Source organism: Canis lupus, chromosome 32 (assembly GCF_011100685.1).
Source record: "Canis lupus familiaris isolate Mischka breed German Shepherd chromosome 32, alternate assembly UU_Cfam_GSD_1.0, whole genome shotgun sequence".
NCBI lineage: Eukaryota > Metazoa > Chordata > Mammalia > Carnivora > Canidae > Canis > Canis lupus.
The window spans coordinates 10641769-10663640 of record NC_049253.1 but is presented as its reverse complement, the minus strand read 5'-3'; the positions used below and the strand labels follow the sequence as shown (position 1 = coordinate 10663640).

General features: G+C 35.8%; 1 protein-coding gene across 6 annotated transcripts in view; it reads right to left on the bottom strand.

Annotated features, from left to right (window-relative positions):
* Positions 1-21872, bottom strand: part of COL25A1 (collagen type XXV alpha 1 chain) — a 444588-nt gene that overhangs the window by 103438 nt on the left and 319278 nt on the right. For 4 of the 6 annotated variants that reach the window (XM_038581924.1, XM_038581925.1, XM_038581927.1 and 1 more), the window contains exons 8-11: positions 21197-21268; positions 20364-20471; positions 17903-17938; positions 1926-1952 (exon numbers count right to left, since the gene is read on the bottom strand). In XM_038581924.1, the coding sequence (XP_038437852.1) occupies positions 1926-1952; positions 17903-17938; positions 20364-20471; positions 21197-21268 (243 nt within the window). The remainder of the gene's footprint in view (positions 1-1925; positions 1953-17902; positions 17939-20363; positions 20472-21196; positions 21269-21872) is intronic. The other 2 variants (XM_038581926.1, XM_038581929.1) reach the window with 1 other exon arrangement.

Here is a 21872-nt window from a genome sequence, read left to right as displayed (position 1 = left end):
TAAAACAGGTGTGAGAGGCTGTTTTTCAGATCTTATCCACTGTACTCAAATATATACTAATGTAAGCAGATTCATCCCGCATTCCCAGAAACTAGAGAGTTAAATTTAACCATGTTTCTAAATATCCACTTAATTCTAATATGATTTTAAAGAAATTCACATCATCAACTGGGATCCATAGCTATCAGAAGGCCAATGGCTCTAAATTGTGGTGCTTTTAAGAAATAAATAGGCTTAGTTTCATCTGGAAAAGCCTAGCAGTAGCAGTTAACTCTTGAATTTCATGAGTTTAAATACCATGAGACAAAAGGTAATTAAAATAACAACTACTTGTTCCACAATTAGTCAAATAAGGCACCCATGGTGTAAACTCAAGTTTGTTGTATTTGAAGCATTTTCTCCTGGACTTTCAGGGAGTACGTTTAAGCCAGGTGAATGTAAATATGTCTTCCAAAGACTAGAAAAGGTGTTACAAATGTTAAACACTGAATAGGAATAACAACAGTAGTCAAATATTAAGTGTGTATGTATTGTGTGTGTGTGTGTGCACATGCGCACTGGGGTGATTATGAATGGTTGGACGTAGTTGGGGTGGACTGAGAGTAAAAAAGCTAATTATCACCTGAGAAAATCTATGACATTTACCTGGATATAGAAACATTAACAAATGTTTTCGAATAGTGATGTCATTTCCCCTTTCAGGCTCTGGAGAAACCATTTTTAAATAAAATGTTTATTCTTTGTCTAGCACTAGAAAATAGACTTTACTAAGTTGATGTATGATATTAAATTTCTTAATAATAATGGGAAAAAGTTTTTTCCTAAGAGTAAATATAAACCTAAAACTGCTCTAAAAGAGAAAGTTTATTAAAAAGGCAGTCATTAAAAAATATGTAGTCATTATATGCAAAACAAATTGAAATGGCAAGTTCCTTAGTGCTTTTGGTAATTATATTAAGTGGGTCATTAAAAGACTTCCTGAAGCCTCGGGCAGTAATTTTACCCTGGTCGCATGTGGATTAGGGTAGATTTACAATTTCACACCATGCTTAATAGAGACATTATTGCAAAGGACAAAGTGTTCTTATACACAAGTTGTCTCACAACTCATTGGCTATTACTTGGTTAGTAGGATTATGTTTCAACAGATGCCACATGCCCAGTGCTTGGGGGATAAAAAGTCTCTATCTTTGATGGATTCCAAAGATAAGGAATAATCACTTTTCCACCTGTTGTAGTACAATTGCTTTCTTTAGTTTTCTGCAGGTTAAATATCTCTTTTTCCCCATTGTGAGGTTGGAGTTGTAACAGGGAATGGGAATTTAATGATGTTTTGTTGGCAAAGGGCCATCTACCTACTATTGATATATTTACTACTGTAGTAATGATGTAATTTAGAAGCACTAGGACCCTCTCCATCAGAATGTAATGGTGAATTCTGATGACTGGGAAATGACAATCAGGAAGTCACTCTTCAGATTACCTCAGCAAAGGAAAACACTAGTGGACCAATGGAATACTGCCATCAAACCCCAAGTACATCTTTTGTTCTGGACTGTTCCATAGTCATTTGGTCATAATATTTGACTAGGACCATGCATTCAATCTGCAATGTCAATGTCATATGATCTTTCAAATTCTAAGTTTTGTCTCAATGTTTTGCCAGTATTTTAATTAAAAATTCAATAACCTACCTTTAGTTTGGCAGACAGCTTAAAAAAAGTTTACTCTGGATTTATTGGATTTTCTATAATGGAGTTGATTAGAAATCTGATGGCTCACATTATATGACTGTATTTTTAGAAAGGAGAATGCACAATCCAGATGCTTCAGCATGGCTTACAGTAGCTAATTCTATTCACCTCTCATGCTAGCCATTACGCAATGCAAGTATAATTACTTCCCCAGTACTGTTTATACTCTACCTTTTGTCCCGGAGGCCCCAGAGGACCCTAAAAAAGAAAAACTATTCAATTAACATAATAATGTAACCATTTATACTTAAATGACCAATTAAAACTGTCCTAGTCTGCAAGGTATTCTATGCTGTGCAGAAATATGCTGATGTTTTGTACGTCAAGGAAAATGAAAATTATTGGTAAGAAGTACACAATAGGTCTTTTCTTCTCTCTTGTTTTCCTTTGAAGAACATTAAGCATATGCAGTAAGATTCTGATTTTTCCTTTAAAAAAAAGAATCTTTGCTATTCCGGTGTATCTGCAAATCTATCACCTCAATCTCATTTAGAAAGATGGAGATGCTGCTGCTAGAAGCAGCGAAAATGCAATGCTGTTCCCCACCAAACAGCACGTTATGTGACTTCTGCATCTGCAAAACTTCAGTAAGCAGATTTGCAAAGGGAATCATTGAATAGCATTACAAAGAAACATGTTTTGTTCTATTCTTCCTTGTATGAAACATGACCAATTGGCCAGCACAAAAACTTGTTTACAAACTAGGGGATGCCAAGGCCAACTGTGGCATCTACTGTGTACCAGACAAGGAAACAAAAGATGCATCAGCTGTTGATAACCTATGGCACTAAGGGCATGAGGGGAATATTTAGGAAGATAGATGGGAATATTTACATATAAAATGGGAATATAGTAGTTCTGAGGTTTAGCCATTTTTCAACCATGAAATCAGCATTGGGATTCTGTTGCATTTATATAGAATAAAGTACAGCTTTGGGAAGGTGGAAAAGAGCACACAAAGACATACAGCTATAATTCTATTTATGTCTATTTTTACATTAAAATATTAAGCATTGGGGTGCCTGGATGGCTCATTCAGTTAAGCATCTGCCTTAGGCTCAGGTCATGATCCTTGGATCCTGGGATCAAGCCTGCATTGGGGCTTCCTGCTCCCCAGGAGTCTGCTTCTCCCTCTGCCCTGCCACCTGCTTATGTCACTCCCCAATTCAAATAAATAAATAAAATATTAAAAAATATATTAAGCATCTTTCTTCTAATTCTTTCAAAAAATGTTTTTAATTTTATGATATTTTAACAAAGCCATACTTTATAAGTGGTAGTAAATGATAGTTTAATCTATCACTTCACATTAACTAGCTCTGTATTCCATTACACCTAATGAAGGACTAGCCTATATTCAATGGGTGATATTTCAGTTAATCGGTATCTTAATTCATACTTTATAACATTAAAGAAAGCACTAGAGTGCACATTAGAGGGAGAATTAGTCATTAATAATTTTTTTTATTAAAAATACACCACGGGGATCCCTGGGTGGCGCAGCGGTTTGGCGCCTGCCTTTGGCCCAGGGCGCGATCCTGGAGACCCGGGATCGAATCCCACATCGGGCTCCCGGTGCATGGAGCCTGCTTCTCCCTCTGCCTGTGTCTCTGCCTCTCTCTCTCTCTCTGTGACTATCATAAAAAAAAAAAAAAAAAAAAAAAAAAAAAAAAAAAATAAAAAAATAAAAATACACCACGTTTAGGAACATTCAGAGAATCTGTTCCTCATAAATTATTTTGTAATCCTCACAGGAAGACTAAGAATTTCCTCATAAAATCAGCTTTAGTTATTGGAAGTGCACCATGCAACATCACCTTTATATATTCTTTGTTTATTTACTCTACCAACTAACTTCTTAATGAGCTGGTTATCTGGTATCTCTGTGTGGTCAGACAGCCTCCCTCCCCATTTCACCCCTTCTATTTAAAATTCTCCGTTTCAGATTTTGCAGAGAAAATAGAGGCTATCAGATGTAAATTCCCTCAGCATCACACTTCTCATCAATCCAAACCCACGTGGACTTTCTTCCTAAGTCAGAAGGAGAAGAGGCACCCCTCCTCTGTGGGCAGATGCATCCAGTAGACTCTGGAATCCATCTTTGCCTCTGTCCTCAGGGATCTTTCTCCATCAATTATCCTTGCATCTGTATCAGAGCCTCCGGTTTCCACTAGCTCCTTTCCCTTAGCACATAAACAGGTTTAATCATCTCTCACTTGGGTCAATTGTTTGGGAAGTAAATGCTAATGCTAAGTAAAGGCAGAATTTGGAAGTTGTAGTTAATTTGGGAGAGCTGAGAGTCAAAGAAGATTTGTGTTTTATCATGGTCTATGATTCCATTTGCCCCAGGATCTCCAGGGCATTTCATTTCTTAAAATGTTGATGTTAGAAAGGAAATCATATAACAAAAAGTACATTAATTCAATGTTTAGACTAAGATTGTATATGTTCAATTCAGAAACGTTTGTTTCCACTTAAGCCTAGCTTTGCCACTTGAAAAAAGACTGTTCAGTACAATTGAATATTTCACTACAGTGATGGATAACCCAGGAGGGGAATATTTCATAGAAAAATCAGAGCAAATTTGAAATCAAGTGCTTTAACTAGAGACTAACATTTTTTTGTACTTTCTAATTTGTTGCGCGATCACATTAAAGATTTAGAAAGACTGCCCATAACTGTGAAATCTATAAAATTATATTGTTCAAAAAATTATATTGTCTATTTTAACACAATTATTTCATGAAAATCAAAGGATAGCTATAGAGAAAATAAATATAAAATTTTTCTTCACAGTTAGGAAACTACTTCTATTTTTGCTAAACTCTAAAAATAAAAGCAGTTTTAAAGATGTAACATTAACTTTGAATTGTGATTACGTGTTTTGTGGATTTTTCATAACTGTATTGCAAGGATATATTCTCAGCTACCAAAAATGTGCATATAGTTCTTTGATCTCACTGGCAGGAAAAATGGTAGCAAGCCAAGGATAGTGTCATCTATTACTAGCAGGGAAGTGGGAATAGATTGAAGTTGGATATAAGGCACAGACATACATTCAAGTAAGTACAGACATCACACACACCCTGAATAGTTATTTTGCTGATCAAGATTTTGCTTATCTGTGTGTTTTGAGTATCCTTAGATTAATAATCCCTGTATATAGCTGTGACATTGTGATCCAAAAGCTTCACTACCCAAAAATTGATTTTGAAGTTGAGAGTATATTGCTACCAGTTGATTAAAATGTTTACATTTGACTAGTTTTGTGGCTTCTAAAACAAATATAAATGAATGAAGTAAGGGAAAATGCCACATAACCAATCACTAACTAATCTAACCGTCTTAAATTTATCTATATTTTCAGCCTGCTCAAAAGTCATTATGAATGACTCAGATGAACAAGGTCATGAGTTTACTACTCTCTAGTCAAACTAGTGCTTTTATTATCCTTAAAATTAAAGCCAATTGTTCTAGTGTTTTAAGATTTCTAAAATAATTCCATTATTATTTTCCCTAAGACTCAAGTTTGGATCAATATTTTTCCAAACTAAACAGTTAACTTTTTATTCCATTTTTATTAATCAATAAATTTTCCTTTTTAGATATTTTCTTGGTGGGCACCTTTATGTTTGCATGTACTTTGTAGAGACTCAATTTATATGGGAATAATCTGGCTTTTTTATTTTTCAAAATAATTTCTGTGTATATGTCTCAAGATTAAAAACTATACACTATATGGAATCTCAACATATTAAACTACATTTCTTTTACTCCAGAAGTGTTAAACTATAATTTAAACCTTACACTTATTTCAGTACAGGTTCTAGGTGATGTACTCAAAAGATAAAAATTAAATGAGCCATTGAAAAACTCTGAGTGTGGAGTGATAACATCACTCATCTGCAGACAGATTTTTTTTTAAAGATTTATTTATTTATTTATGATAGACATAGAGAGAGAGAGAGAGAAGCAGAGACACAGGAGGAGGGAGAAGCAGGCTCCATGCTGGGAGCCCGACGCGGGACTCGATCCCAGGACTCCAGGATCACGCCCTGGGCCAAAGACAGGCGCTAAACCACTGAGCCACCCAGGGATCCCCTGCAGACAGATTTTTATTTATTTTTTATTTTTTTATTTTTTTTATTTATTTATGATAGTCACAGAGAGAGAGAGAGAGAGAGAGAGAGAGGCAGAGACATAGGCAGAGGGAGAAGCAGGCTCCATGTACCAGGAGCCCGACGTGGGATTAGATCCCGGGTCTCCAGGATCACGCCCTGGGCCAAAGGCAGGCGCTAAACCGCTGCGCCACCCAGGGATCCCTGCAGACAGATTTTTAAATCAAAGTTTTGGTGAACTTTTGGAAGAGACCATGAAGAGCTATGCAATGTTGTTAAAATTTAAAACAAGAAAGAAATTAGCACACTTGATTTTCTTTCCTGTTTACCTTCACCACTGCTAGATTCCATTTTTAAATATTGTAAAATATGTGGACTATGGTGAGCAAGTAAGTCAAAGAAATATGGTAGTCGGGGTTCTTGGGTGGCTCAGCTGGTTAAGCATCTACCTTCTCAGGTCATGATCCCAGGGTCCTGAGATGGAGCTCCGCATTGCATAGGCTCCCTGCTCAGTGAGGACCCTGCTGCTCCCTCTCCCTCTGCTGCTCCCCCTACTTGTGCTTGCTCTCTCCTCTCTCTGTCAAATATATACATAAAATATTTTTAAAAAGAACAAGAAATATGATAGTCCTCATTTGGTGACTGCCTTCACCAAAAAGTGTGTTACTCATGGCCTGAGGGTGATCCTTTATTCCTCTTGCTCCAATTCTATCAGCTAATTACTCAATAATCTCTCCAGCATGCTCTCTTTGTCACCTACATCACTATGCCCTTGTTCAAACCCTCTTCTCTCCCACCTAGCTGATGGGCATCCCCCTGAGGGTGCTCTGTCTTTAGTCTCCTCCCCCCTCTCTGCACAGTGCTGTCTGAGTGAGCTTTCAAGAAGGCTAATGTGCTCATACCTTTCCTCTACTGAAAAATCCTTCAATGGCTTTCCATAGCTTTTGAGAAAAATGGGAGCTTTTGTAATAGTTGTAGTTCACCACATGAGCCACGCTTTCACATTCTGCCCCTCGTACCTTTGGCTTTCTTATTCCTGCAACTTCTCTTTGGTCCTCTCTCCTCTACCCATTCTATCACTCAGAGCTCAATGTGGGCTTATGTCCCCTTCTTTTAATTCTCTAAAGCACCCCTATGACAGCACTTCTTTCATAGAATTTACCAACAGTACTATAATTGTCTGGTTACTTCTTTCTTCATACTAAATGTCTTTTGTCATGCACAGTAGCTGGCATATGGTAATTGTTCAGTGAATTCTTTTGTATTCATTCATTAATTCATCCACTTCATAGTTTTCTAGGACCCATTGAGTGTCAGGCAACATTCTTGGTGTTGAGGAAACCGCAATGAACAAAATAAACAAAAATGCATGCCCTCCTAGACTTCATATTCTAATGAATGGAGAAAGTAAACAAATGAGTAAAACAAAAAGTATGTCAGGTGGTAAGTGCTACAGCAAATGGGAATAAGGATTGGAAGAAGTAGATGGGGTAGTATTTTAAAGTGGGAGTGGTCAGGAGGTCAGTGAAGGCCTCAGTGATAAAGTGGCTCTTGGACAGAGCTCTGAAATATCAGTCAGAGGCATGCATATAGAAGGGAGAAGAATGTTCCAGGCAAGGGAACAGCAAGTACAAAGGCAAGAGTTGGGTACATATTAGTGTGTTTAAAAAACATCAAAGAGGCTATAGGTAGGTAGTTGAGGTGGGGATATGGTTAGGGAAGGGAGATGGTATTTATGTGGACTTACAGATTTTTGTAAGCACAACAGTATTTACTTTGAGGATGATAAAAATTATAGGAATAAATAAATACATATAAATAAATCAAGGTTGTTCTTGTATTACATACAACACTGTCTCAAGATGGGAATGAGAAGATTTTTCACCCTTGTGTTTACTTGAGTCGTTCTAACACTACTGGAATATTCTAATAGCCTCTAGAATACCTCTAAGTGTGAAAATAAGTGCAGGAATTCAGTTCATGGCTTCTATATTAAAACAGCCAAGCAAAAATCATCTTAGTTACACAGTCTCATTAATATGGAAAGTGTTGTGCGTGTAGATGTAGGTCCAAGGTCTCTAATGCACTTCAGAAAGCCATTATGTAAACCATAGCTAGAAGTATCAACCCAAATTAATCTTCAAAGCACACAGTTAAGAAATGGATGCTTCTACAACCATTATGCATTAGCTGCACTTTCCAGTTTGTAAAAATTTTTTAAAAAGCATTTTTAATTAAAAAGTTCTTTTCAGGGATCCCTGGGTGGCGCAGCGGTTTGGCGCCTGCCTTTGGCCCGGGGCACGATCCTGGAGACCCAGGATCGAATCCCACGTTGGGCTCCCTGCATGGAGCCTGCTTCTCCCTCTACCTGTGTCTCTGCCTCTCTGTCTCTCTCTGTGTAACTATCATGAATAAATAAATAAAATCTTTTAAAAAAAAAATAAAATAAAATAAAAAGTTCTTTTCAATTAAAGAAAAAAGCTTGAAAGATCATGGAATGGAAATAGAATGGAAAAAAATTAATGAATTCTTCTGACACCACCAATGTTAGTACAAATTTGATTGAGGTATTAATTACTTAAACAGGATACAGAGTTTCTAAATGATGTGCTTTACATTGCCTCTTGGGAGGTGTTTTAAGGCAAGTTCTGGTTGCCTGCTATTAGGAAATGATGTTCTGTGTGAGCAGGGGGCGGACACAGTTCCTGTTCTGTCCCTGATGGCTAACAGTAAAATTTGAAGCTCTGAAAGCTGTTGGTCATTTCTGGATACAAGAATATACAACCAGCTTCTGTAATAAAAAACACAGGGAACAAAAAAGAGGTGGTCCATCTGTGAAGGGGAGGATAAAAGCTCAAAACTATTAAGCCATTTAAAATTTGCTCCCTTTTTAAGTTAAGAATATTTCCATGGTTTAATAAAAGTTAGGCAAAATGAAGAAAATATGTAAAAGCCTGGTTCTGTAGGGAAGAATGATAACACATATAATCTAACTTTTGGAGTCATAAAATATTAGTATCAGAATTTCTTAGGGACATGGTGTAACAGACTTTAGTTGTAACTTTTTCAAAGATATTAACCCGGTCAAATGCATGGTAAGATCAGAAAATACATTAACTTGGTTTATAAACAGAGGAAATTTGAAATAAATAATGAAAATTTGCCTTACTTAAGAAGAATTCATTTAAGATATACTTATATAAAATTCCATATTCTACTTGGATTTTTAATGAGGGAAGGTCAAGAAACATAAACTCTAGCCACTATTATATGTATGTCTGGAGTATAATTCAAGTAATGTTTTACAAGATTCAGATTTCATAGCTTAAGTGTGTGGAAATGCCAAACTAGGCACTATTGGGAAATGTTTAGAATATAAGAGAGTGTGCTGAAATGTTTTCAGGGTAAAAGTCAATGATTTAGTTGAACTGGGTAGGAAGGAATACAGCATAAACAAGAATGAGCAGGATAGTGCTGAGATGGGAGAGCCTCATATCTTGTTTTGAGTCTTTCATGGACTCTGTCTTCAGTCACATTTAATCATTTATATTTTCCCAAGCAGTCTCCTATTAGTTTTCACGTGAAGTTCTTAATAATTCTTTGAGGCTCAGAAGTCATAACTCACTTCCTTTGTGAGCCTTCTCCAATGCACACAGACAGAACTGGGTTTTATCCTCTGTGTTTCTTTAGCACATTTTAGCTGGTTATGTTTTAATATATTCACTTATTTATAAAATCTACTTGACTAGGTAGCAAGTTCGTTAGGCCACATATATTTTACATCCTCCGTACCTAGTTAGTGCCTAGCAAATAAATATTGACTAAATTGAAGCAACGAATTAATGAATATAAAATTATTAAATTCTATCTACTGGGTTTCCTCCATAATTTACTAATTAAACCATCATACATCTGTTATTGGAAAGGGTTCCTAGTTTTGAGACAGTGATTCCTCTTTAAGTGTCTAGGAGTTTTGTGTCAATAATATCACTTTATAATTTCTTTATTTGAAGTAGTTCTCTTTTTTCTTAGATTTTATGTATGTATGTATGTATGTATGTATATATTTATGAGAGACAGGGAGAGAAAGAGAAAGATAGCATGGGGGATGGGGTAGTGAGAGAAGGAGAGGGACAAGCAGACTCCGTGCCAAGCATGGAGCCTGATCTGGGGCTTGATCCACGCTGAGATCCTGACCTGGGTGGAAACCAAGAGTTGGATGCTTAACCTCCTGAGCCACCCAGGCACCCCTGAAGTAGTTCTTCTAAAACAGGTCTACTTTAGAGACTATTAGTAAGATGTCATATCATGGTATTATTAACAAATATTTGACAAGGAATAAAGTTTTAAATGCAGTAATTTTTTAAATTTATTTTTTATATTTTTGAGTAATTTTTTTTAAAAAAAGAAAAAATTCTTTCTGACTTCTGTATCTCAAGTGGTAAGTTTTTGGAGGAAAAAAAAGGATGAGTCATCCATTGCTATTTCTCAAGATTATGAAGCTGTGACCTCTGTAAGAAAGGTCTTTTAAAGCTCAGGAAATTAAAGAAGTAATCCATTTTTTCACTACTTATCAAAATCAGGACCCAAGACTAAATATGGAGTATTAACTGCCCCCTCAGATTAAAGACAAGTCTAGGTATTTGAGAATCTATGTTCTGATTAGGTCCCAAAACAGAGACTCTATCACCTCTCACCAGATATCCAGAGCTGAAATTAGCTCATTCCATTCCTTCTAAATATTTAATAAATTGTTTCTTGTTGCTGAACTCAAAATGGAAATGACCCGGAAAGAAAGAAAAATTAACAGGCTTCCTCTGCCCTCTGTGATTAAGCACACTTCCCTAGCGTACCATAAAGGAAACAAATTTATGGTTCACAAAGGCCTATCACTGTACACTACACTCAGTAAAAAATATTTCTATTGAGTAAAGGATAAGTGCTTTTCCTATTTTAAATCAACAATGCTGAGAAACACTAGCTGCTACAATTTAAATAACCCATGATCAGCAGAAGAAGGACATAAATTTAGGATTATAATATATACTCATCTACTATTCAGGTCTACTTTCCACCTATACCAGCACTGTCCATCAGAACTTTCTAGAATGTTGGAAGTGGTCTATTTTGCTCTATCCAGTATGGTAGCCACTAACCACAAGTGGCCATGGAACATTGGAAGTATGGCTAGCACAATTGTTAGGAATTGGATTTAAACTTTATTTAATTTTAATTAATTTTAATTTAAATAGCCACATGTGGCTAGTGGCTATTACATTAGACTAGATTTTGTAAAACAAATAAAACTTCAATCAGGTGAACTGAATTCCCCCGTTCTGCCACTGATTGCTTTGTGACCTTGGTCATTTAACTGCTCTGATGTTGTTTCTTTATTTGTGAAGTGATAAACTAGATGATTTCTAAGATTTCTTCTAAATCTTTAACACTCTGCTTTAAAAATAGCCACATATTGTGGCTAGAAATTGATACAATTACTTTTCCATTATCCTCGTGAAAAATCAGCCTCTTAATTACACCACTCATATACTCCAAATAATCTATAATACACAAATGAATTTACGAAAATGCAGGAGACCAAACAGTTTTGTAGTAATTCTATTGGATTTATCCTGCCTCTTCCCACTCTTGGTGTGCAATGACATCTATTAGAAGAAAAACATAAAGCTGATTCCTTTGTATTAATATCTGATTTATTGATTCATTGATTTGTATAATTCAGTCATTCTATAATTCAGTCATTCTGTTTATGCAAAATAAGTACCAAGCACAATTATTGTATGATATGGTAAATGCTGTGGAGGAAAGAAGATAGCTTCTAACTTAGGTTAGTGTGAAGGGGAATGAGTATGTGAGTGTGCGTGAAGTTTTCTCAAAGAAGGTGGACAAAGCAGAAGTCTATTTTTTAAAGAATCCATTCAGACAAATAGACTGTTCTGCCCTTAGCCCTGGGCCAGAAGGCTCTTGTGTTAGGGCTATGCCTACTCTAAAGCACGGGCTGCACTTCTCGTGTATAGCCGACCCCTTGACCGCAGACTCTGCTTTGGGCAATAAGGACCCTGGAATTCTCTGCCCCAATGACTGGAGCTCACTTCAGGAACTCTGAGTTGCCTCTACCTCAGGTCTATTTTTCCAAAAGTGAACCACACCACTGGTATGCACAACAATGAACTGGTAGAGGAAGTAAAGAGGTGGGTATTTTGAGGCCCGTGGACGTACTTTGATCTTTGAACATTCCAGAATGTCTACAGGTGAGAGCTCCAGTCTCATAAAGTTGAAGGATGAGATAGGTGTGGGAGGGAAGGGGAGCAGGCCAGGGCTAGGGGCTGGGACTGGGTTATATATAGCTCTCTGCTTGCCGCCACACTCTGGCTTAGATCTCCAAGGAGCACAATTTTGCATTTGCACTTTCCAAGTCACTATGAGGACTTACCTGTGAAGGTCATAAGACAGAACATATCTTATTTGCCAATTTATTAGTTTGGTTTATGCCTTTTAAATATTTCAACACATTGTCTAATATGATATAGCTTACTAGACTTAATTGGAACCAGGGTAAGATAGTTAAAAATAGAGCTGATGTACATCCTAGAGATTGTTAAGAACAACAAAATGAAATAAAGAATACAGACAGTAATCTATTCAGCCTTGTAGACTGTCTTTTCATACTTCTGTTACTTGATTGTGTTCTTTAACCACTACTGAAAATGCTCCCTTAAAAGCTGACTTTTTGTTTCTGAGACACTGAGCCAACTTTTAAGAAATGTTAAACAGCACGCTCTACTACCACAACAAGGTGACTTTTCAACACTTCTGTAGACATCCACACACCTGAGAATCCAAAGTGAGTTCCTCAGTCAGGCAACTGGACAGGGCAGTGGGACAGCACCAGGAGAAGAAGGCATTATTTGTCTACTTTCTCTTGGTCCATTTGGAAAACCAAACATTACAGGCTCTGGACAAAAGCACCAAGGAGATGGGAAGGACTCTGCTGTTGTGGCATTCACTTGTACTTCATGGACAATCAATTAAGTGAGGATAATAAAGCATTAGAATGGTTGCTAAGGCATCCCAGCAGGCAATGTGGACAACTTTAGTAAATGCAGTTTTATTGAACAAGATTCAATTGTTAATATCTAGTATAATAGCTAAATATCCTAGGATGATTTTGGCCATTTTTGTTATTTGTGATTTGAAGGTTTGGGGTTTTGCTTTCTCTGCCAGGATTAAAATCACAAAGAGAAGCCTGCTGTTTTTTCCCATGTCTGCCATCCTGCTGATCAAGACAGTTGGCAGAGCAAAGTACAATTAAGTAAAATGATGAGTTTTAGATGTGGGATAGCAATGCATTATAACTAAATACATTTAAAGTAGACCTTCACATATTGGTTATTTCAATTTTATTTTAAATGAAGCGGAAGCAATGATTGATGCTTATGTTATTAGCTAACATTAAATGCATTATATTCACTTGACCTTAATGTAATAAATGTGTTTGCAGGCAAAATTAAAATAAATTGAAAATATCTATAACCTGTTCAGACATAAGTACAAATTTTACTTTAAGGAACAGTAACAGCAGAATTTTTTCTGAGTTTTGAAAAAAAATCTCTGAGACCACTAGGGCCTGGTGAATGATATTTCAAGTACTCTTATAACTCAGAAAGAGATAAATGGATATGCTATGGAGTTTGCACATATTCAGGAGGAGAGTGAGGGATGAAGGGATTCAGAGTAGAGAGAGTGATTTGGTCTACAAAGCCTTAGATGTAAACACTTTGGGCCAAGAAATAATTTCTAGGAAACTGGGATGAGTTGGCATATGAATAGATATTTATAAAACATCTATCTTTTATGCTTTTGAGAGCTTCTATTACATTTGCCAAAGAAGGAAATAGTAAGAATATCAAAAGAAAAGCTAACTTCAAAAATACTATTCCAACAACTATTTAAACCTCTGAAGAACTTGAAAAATAAAGATCAGTTGCGCTAGGGTTCAGAATGTTAACGCTTTCAATTGTGGTCAGTCCTTACTTTGATTCTTGGGTCTAGTTTTATGACAGAGCGTCTCTCTTCTTATTTAAATGGAGTCCAATTTATTTTAGCTCAAGATTCTGTCTTTTAAAATCTCATCCTGAACTTCTCAGAAAACCCAAAGGTCATGTTTACAGAATAGATGCACAGCAGGATTAAATAAATGTGGAACTGCTTGAGCTGCAGGTCTTCTTTTTTATTCTATCAGAGATGCTGTTAATCTTCAGATGATTATTTTGCAATATAAAATATATACCCCGGATTATGAAAACTAATTCCCCACCTGACACACTCATAAACAGTTTTGTAAGAGCTAATTTTAGAGCATTCCCAGCTTTTTCATTTCATCATAAGAGACATTTTACACTTTAAAAAATTCTCCAGTGCCTCTCAAAACCCTCTTATAAGCAAACACTCCCCCGCAATACACAGCAATAAATGCAACGAGTTTTGCATACTGTGGAAAAGAGAAGAGCCATGCTTTTTATTAGCTTTTCTTGCTTTAACTAGAGGATGATAAGAGGATTGTCATGAAAAATTGATAATGTAAGATGATAAGGCCAAAAAATAAAAAATAAAAAAGAGAGAGACAACAGCAAATTGGACCAAAGAAATAAATTGCACTATCAATCACAGTATTTGATAGATTGAAATTTAACTGAGAGCCATAATCACACTGTTCTTGGCCCTTACATTTCACAAAGTGGCCTTTCTGTATGCTAAGTTATGTCAGCAGGGATTCATCTTAACAGTAATACTTCTTGTTTATGGAACTCTCTGTAGTTCATAAAACATTTTCATATTATTACTATTTCACTTGCTTCACACTATAACCCAGTGAGATAGATGAATTAGGAATTACTGCCTATATGTTATAGCTTAGTAAAAAAGATCAGACTATAGTCATATTCCTAAGCAGTTTTGTGGTCAGAACTACTGATGCAATGTACTTTTCTCCCCACCAGACTTCGACTCAAAACACACATAAGCACAAGAGTGCATGTGCACACACACACACACACACACGTAATATTTAAAAGAAAAAAAATTTCCAAAGAAGTTTTCCTCCTATGAAAACTGCTATTATTTTTCGAGAATCCTCTTCTTACTTTGAAATGGTTTAAAATACATAGGTGATATTTAAGTTAACAAATATAACTAGTGTTTTTGAAAATGATAGTTTTTTAAATCATAGAAATATTTTACTTTAAGCAAATATAAGATATAAAAATTCAGTTTGCTGGGAAGAGGAATTAGAGGATTATATTGCTTTACAAAAAAGACTCTGAATGGGATTGCTTTAAATAGCAAAATTCCCCAGAACATTTAAGATATGTTGATTTATGAAAATCTGATTCATACAGAACTTTACAGGAATACATCTGTTATATAAATCCGTGTTCACCTGTAATTTACTCTAGGGGGAACAACTGAGTGATAATAATAATAACACACTCATATACTTCTTCGTTATATATTTTAAAGTGCTTTCCCCTAATTTATTGCATTTGTCTTTGGCAACCTTATAAGGGAGGCAGAGAGGGTGTTATTATCCTTTCTTTACAGATGAGAAATTGAGAGGTTAAGTGACTTGCCCAGGGTCAGACAGACTATTCATTCATTTACTGCCATTTGAGTGATGTAGTTTTAACGGGTTAGTCAAGGAAGTAAGGTTCTTCCTCATAATTTTTTTAAGCAGCTGTGAAGGCTATTAAAACAGAGGTGGATGATCTCACAAATATAATGTTGAACGAAAGAAGCCAGACACAAAAGTTTACATACTGTATGATTCTATTAATATAAAATGCAAATGCAGGCAGAATTAATCTGTGGTGGCAGAAGTCAGAATGGTGGTGAACTTAGGGAAGAGGCAGATGGTGACTGGAGGGGAAAGGGGGGTTTCTGGGATATGCTAATATTTTACTTCTTGCTCCAGTTTGTGGTTCCATAGTTATGCTCACTGTGAAAAGTCATTAAGATGTATACTTGTGATTTGTTTACTTTTCTTTACATATATTATGGAGGTTTTCTTTTAAAAAAGAGTTTTATATCTTTAAAAACAATACAGCACTTTAGAAGATCATTACATTACACATATCCTTTGAATGTTTGTGATTTCAATTAACTTTCTTAGCTGCATTCTAGAAAAGATCATATGAACTAAATCAGAAGAGTTTAAAGATAAGTAAAAGTTTATACACACACAAAACATCCAGGATCATCTTCACCTGAAAAGTTGCTATATGAAATGAGAAATCAAAGCAAACTAAGATAATCACATAATTCATTTAGGACCAGTGAAACATTTATATTTAATGACATTAAGTTAGGAATTGTAGAGACATGACATTAGATTGTGATTCACGTGGTATATTCTAGAGTATATGCATGAATTTAAGGAAGATAAGATTTTAATTCCCTAAAAATCCACTTTATTTTAAAATTTGGTTTACTAGGATTCTGCATTGGGCATCAAGGTAGAAAGCCAATGTCAATGATAAAAATCTGAGGAGAATGCACATACCTGGGGGCAAACATGGGCTCCTATGAATACCAAATAGCTTTCAATGTAAGAATGTTTGGGAGAACTGTTTTGATCATCATCTAGGACAGAAATTACAGCTGCACTCAGTTGCTTAATGCAGTTTCAAAATTTATATTGTAGTTTCCTAAGAATCCTTCACTCCATGTGACCCTGTTACCCTGAGAACTAATGCTGTACCCCAAATTACCACTGATGACATGTGTTTTATTTAATTTTCACATACTATCTTTTTTGTTGTTTTTCTTTCATTTTATTTTCTTTTAAAAGAATCCATTATAGTGCCCGCACCTTCAAGTCATCTGAATCAAGTCTCTTTCTTGATATCATAGGTTGGGAACAAAGAATTTCCAAGTGGTTGGGGGGAATCAGACTCCATTTCAGGGTGCTTTCCTTTCACCAGTGATGTTTCAAAGCCAACTCCACCAAGGCTAGGACTATGGCTTGGTGAGTTTCTCCCCAGGAGAGCTGTTGAAAGACATCCTGTTCAGGGAGTAGCCTTTAACCTTCAACCCATTCACACATTTGTTTTAATTCCTGACCAACTGCTGTATTCCTGTGTGTTAGTTGCACTAGGACCTAGCTAATTAATTTTTAAAAATAAATGTTAGACCCTAAACACCTGTAAGCTGCGTGCTGCAAATTGTGTATAAGGTACATAATCAAACTTATTGTGATCACTGCACCCAGGACAAGTGTAAAACTTAGCTGTCCTCTGGAATCTAGGTTATTAGAATGTCAGCCCGTGTTCCCCAATATTATTCATGTCATAAAATAGGTCAGAAATGTGGCTCCAGAGATAGGAAGGAAGAGACAAGAAGAGGCAGTTGAAGGAATTCTACTCTTCAAGGCTCAGCAAGCTGCCCCAACTTCTCTCTCACTGGCAAAGGATAAACAAATAATGAGGAATGGGACATGCATGTCTACGGGCAAGTTCATGTGGAAACATTTCATGATCTTTTTTAATGACAGGGACCAAAGAAGGCACAACTGTTTCCTTCTGGATGGACCCATTCAACAACAAAAACTTCTTGGATCCCTGTGGAATGCTCACTATATTAATTCACAATTAGTCACATTCCTTTGAATGTGATTTTTGAAAACTTTGAAAACTCATTCCTTTGAAACTCATTCCTATTAAGCTAATATGCATATCTCTGAATTTAGCATTTGAATAAAGCAAATTCTATCTTTTGACCTTCCTCATTTCTCCCAACTAAAATCTCCCACTTTTTCCACTGGGTTAGTTCTGTGGAGTGTTGTCCTGTGACCTTTATCATATAATAGGCCACATTCCTTTTTCACTTTTACTGATTTACACTCTTTTTGTTAAAGGTCATACGATGATACATTTGTTATGCATAATCTGGACCACAGTTTTGAATAATTTGGACTTCCATTATTTTTAGTTTAGGAAAAGAAATTGAGATACTTGCCATCAAGCCTTGTTCTCCTGGTTTCCCTGGTTCACCCTTAAAAAAGAATAGTGATAGTTTTTATTAATGCTATAAACATTAAAAAGCAATTTCATTTTTTTTTTTTTTTTAATTATTTTTTTTTATTGGTGTTCAATTTACTAACATACAGAATAACACCCAGTGCCCGTCACCCATTCACTCCCACCCCCCGCCCTCCTCCCCTTCTACCACCCCTAGTTCGTTTCCCAGAGTTAGCAGTCTTTACGTTCTGTCTCCCTTTCTGATATTTCCCACACATTTCTTCTCCCTTCCCTTATTTTCCCTTTCACTATTATTCAACCTTTCTTTTTTCTTTTTCATAATACCCACTGGGGTGCATGAATGTTAAATATACTTTTCAGGCTAAGTAGAGAAATGCAAACATAATGCAATGAAAAGAGAGCCAAGTTCTTTCTTCAAATTCACTTTATAAACATTTTTGGATTTAATAAAATGAGTCTAGATTATAGCAGAGACTTAAGAATTATGCCAAGAATGTGTTCTAAATAAAACTAGTAGGAGTGATTATATCGTAAGTCATTGAATGGTTCTAGAAATTTTTTTTTTTGTTCTAGAAAATTTAATTGTTATTTCAGTAACATCTCATTTATTATGTTCTGTTTATGATGACATAAAGATGATAACCTGGGCCTCCTTATGAGAACTCAGAACTTCCATATACAGGACAGAGAGACAACTACTCTTAGTACAGAAATTAAATAATAAAACGAGCAAAGATTGATTTTGAATTTTGGTTTTCCAGGATTAATGAGGGCAGAAGTAACATGTTTAAAATTAACAGTATACATTAAAATACACAGAATTCTGTGCTATATCATACCACTGTCATAGTTTTCTAACACCCAGATTCATACAAAATTCCTTATAATGTTGTCATATTATTATATTGTTAGTCATTGGCAACAGACATTTTTTGGAAAAACCATTCTTGTAATGTCGATATCTATAGAAATTGTTGGACTTTAAAAATAAGTATTTCTGTTTGTTATAAAACATTTTTCTAGTGCTTACAATGGTATATAAAAATTAACTTCAGGACTATAAATCTGGTTCAATTTCTCTGTGGAATTAAAAAAAAAAACCTGTTCATACTTTTTGTGTAAAAATCTCTATTTTTTACTCTGATGACTAAGCTATATTTATTTAAAGGATGACATACTTTTAAATTATTTACAGGTTGTCATCATACCTTACTTTTATCTAATTTCTTGAAAATAATCTATACCTTGAATTTTCTGTAGAGTATACCCAATGAGCGGACTGATTTTGTACCATCAGAATGGTTTTAACTGTTCTTCTTAGTTGAGGAAACATTCATTATATCTTTCTTGGCAACCAGCAATTATTTGGGGAGCTTTAAATATCCCTAAAGGTGTGCTGTCTCTATCCTTTGGGATATCATCCCAAGAAAAAGTGAAACCTTCGAAGACAGTTTCAAGATGAAACCACTACCTTTGATGGTTCAGTGAAAGCCTTCCTAAGCGACCAACAAATCATAGGTTGAGAGTCAATCTCTCATTTCATATGACAAATTAACAGCCATTTTCAAGAAAGGGAAATGGAGTTTACAAGAAAGTTGTCTCAGGAAAGTCAGAAAACAGTACCCTATAGTCTTACAAAGAGAATGACTCTGAAAAATATAATGGATATAAAATATACGTAAATATATGGATATATGAATGAAATATATCAAAACTTTGATTATTTTTTAATTTTTTATTCTTTAATTTAAAAAACATTCTACTTTGTTGGATATTTTCATTATTTTGTGCTATGAAAACACTCATGAAAATAAGTCAAAGCAATAGATAAATAAATTAATTCATCAGTAAATTGGAATTTCAAGTCCTAGGGCCACAGTATAAAAGTAAATTTAGTGTCTTATACTTCTGTATTATGGACATTTAATCCATCTTAGTAACTAAGTACTGAGATCTAAGTATTGAGATTGTTTTTAAATCATTTCTATTAACAAGCTTCACATATAAAGGACAAATGATACTCAAACCATACTGTTTTATTAGCAATTTTTTTTCTTTTTTTGGTCAATTTATTTATAAGGGAGTAAACTTTAAAAAGATTAACCTCTTTCATTTTCCATTAAGTCATGTGGAACTTTATTGTCTCTGCCATTGATACTTTGGAGAATGTTACCAATCTCTCACCTAGCTATTCTCCCATTTAAGCCAAAGACATTGATGTACTCCTGTTGCCTTCTCCAAGTCTCTCTTTGGGTTCATGTGGGTTCCCCATGGATTAAGCCGTAAAGCAGAATTATGTGGGCAGTGCCCTCTCTGCTTGGGGACTATCACCCCACTTTCTGAAACCTCTTAACCCTATGGCCCCTCCTTACCACACTCCATCCCAGTTCTCAGCCCTTAAAAGCCCCTAAAAGGATCAGACCCAACATGTAACTCACAGGCACTCCTGGCATTCCACGGGGGCCATCTTTCCCTGTGTCCCCTGGAGGCCCTCTTGGGCCAGGGGGGCCTGGAGGTCCTGGAGGCCCAGCCTGTCCTTGGTCACCCTAGAATGAAGAAAAGAAAAGACCAACAATGACCATGAAAAATAAAGACCCAGGTCTTCTTTTCAACACTTTAAATTTGTATTATCTAATCCACATTTACACTTATGAAAAGAACCAGAACAATCAGAAACATGAAGCCTGTAGGCAATTTGCCTGCCAGCAGGGAGCAAATAAATATTCATGCTGGGTGAGCTGAGTAGATGCTATTAAAATCAAAGCGGCTCAGGAACCAGCACTCTCAGCTCTTGGAAATAGTTGTAAGTTATCATGATATTCAGAGCTGGTGTAAAACTTTTGTATAACTTGATTCATGACAATGCTGCATCAGTTACAGCGACCTTGTTTCATAAAATGGCTGCATCTGTAGTTGGACAAATGTGTTTACTTTTTCATAACCTATAAAATTAAACATACAAGCTCTTGTCAAACTGTATAATAATTTATAAATTACCAAAACCAGAGAGCTTAGAAACTGGGTCTATTACTGGATATAATTTCAGCTGCCTTTCTTTTTTTAATTAAGAAAAACTTAGGCATTCTATACCTTTTTACTTTGGTACTTCCATATCCATTTTCAAGCAAATGCAGCTCCCTAGACATCTTTTTGCTCTAGGATATTTCCAAATAAATACCCCCACCCATGAGAGACAAATGGTAAAGCAACAGTAAATGGAGTAATACTGAATGTTAAGAAGAAATCAGACTTGAGCAAGAATAAGCACTACCTTAATGAGGCGGCGTTTAATGAGCTGCTGATCAGCAGAGAGAAACCCATGATTGATTTTAGGAAACACCATCTGATCAGTCAGGTGAGGTCAAAGGTTGAAGTTCAGAGGTGAGAGAATTGGAGAATAGACATCAGAAGGCCCCAAGAAAGAAATAAAGATATACACATTAGACTTATAATGATCATTAAACAAAATGGAACTGGTGTTTGTGTCTGACATCAGACTGTCTGGCTCTTCTTGAAAGAAAGATAATCCTAAAACGGGATGGCCAGGCCAGATTTTTAGTTAGAGAGGAAACTTTTTTGTATCCCATCCTTTTGATGTGGGTGTTAGGCCTCTTTAATATTGTCTATTAAAGAAGCAGGAAAGCTCCCATCACCTGCATCCTGCACATTGAGCAGAAAGTCTAGAGACAAAGCACCAGTTCAATTTCTGTCAGACTTGTCAACCAGCATAACGTGGCATGAACGTGACTTCCATTTTACAAACACCCCAAGTCCAGAATACTGAGGATTATTTAATTGACCAAAAAATGTCACAGTTTTGGCTTGCATTCAAATTAAACCATAGAGATATGGCACAGTCCTAGATAGCCATGCTGCCTCTCTTCATTATCCTTGCTCGACTTCAACATCCTTCTCTCTTATATGTTCAAGATTCTCCTTCTCAATAG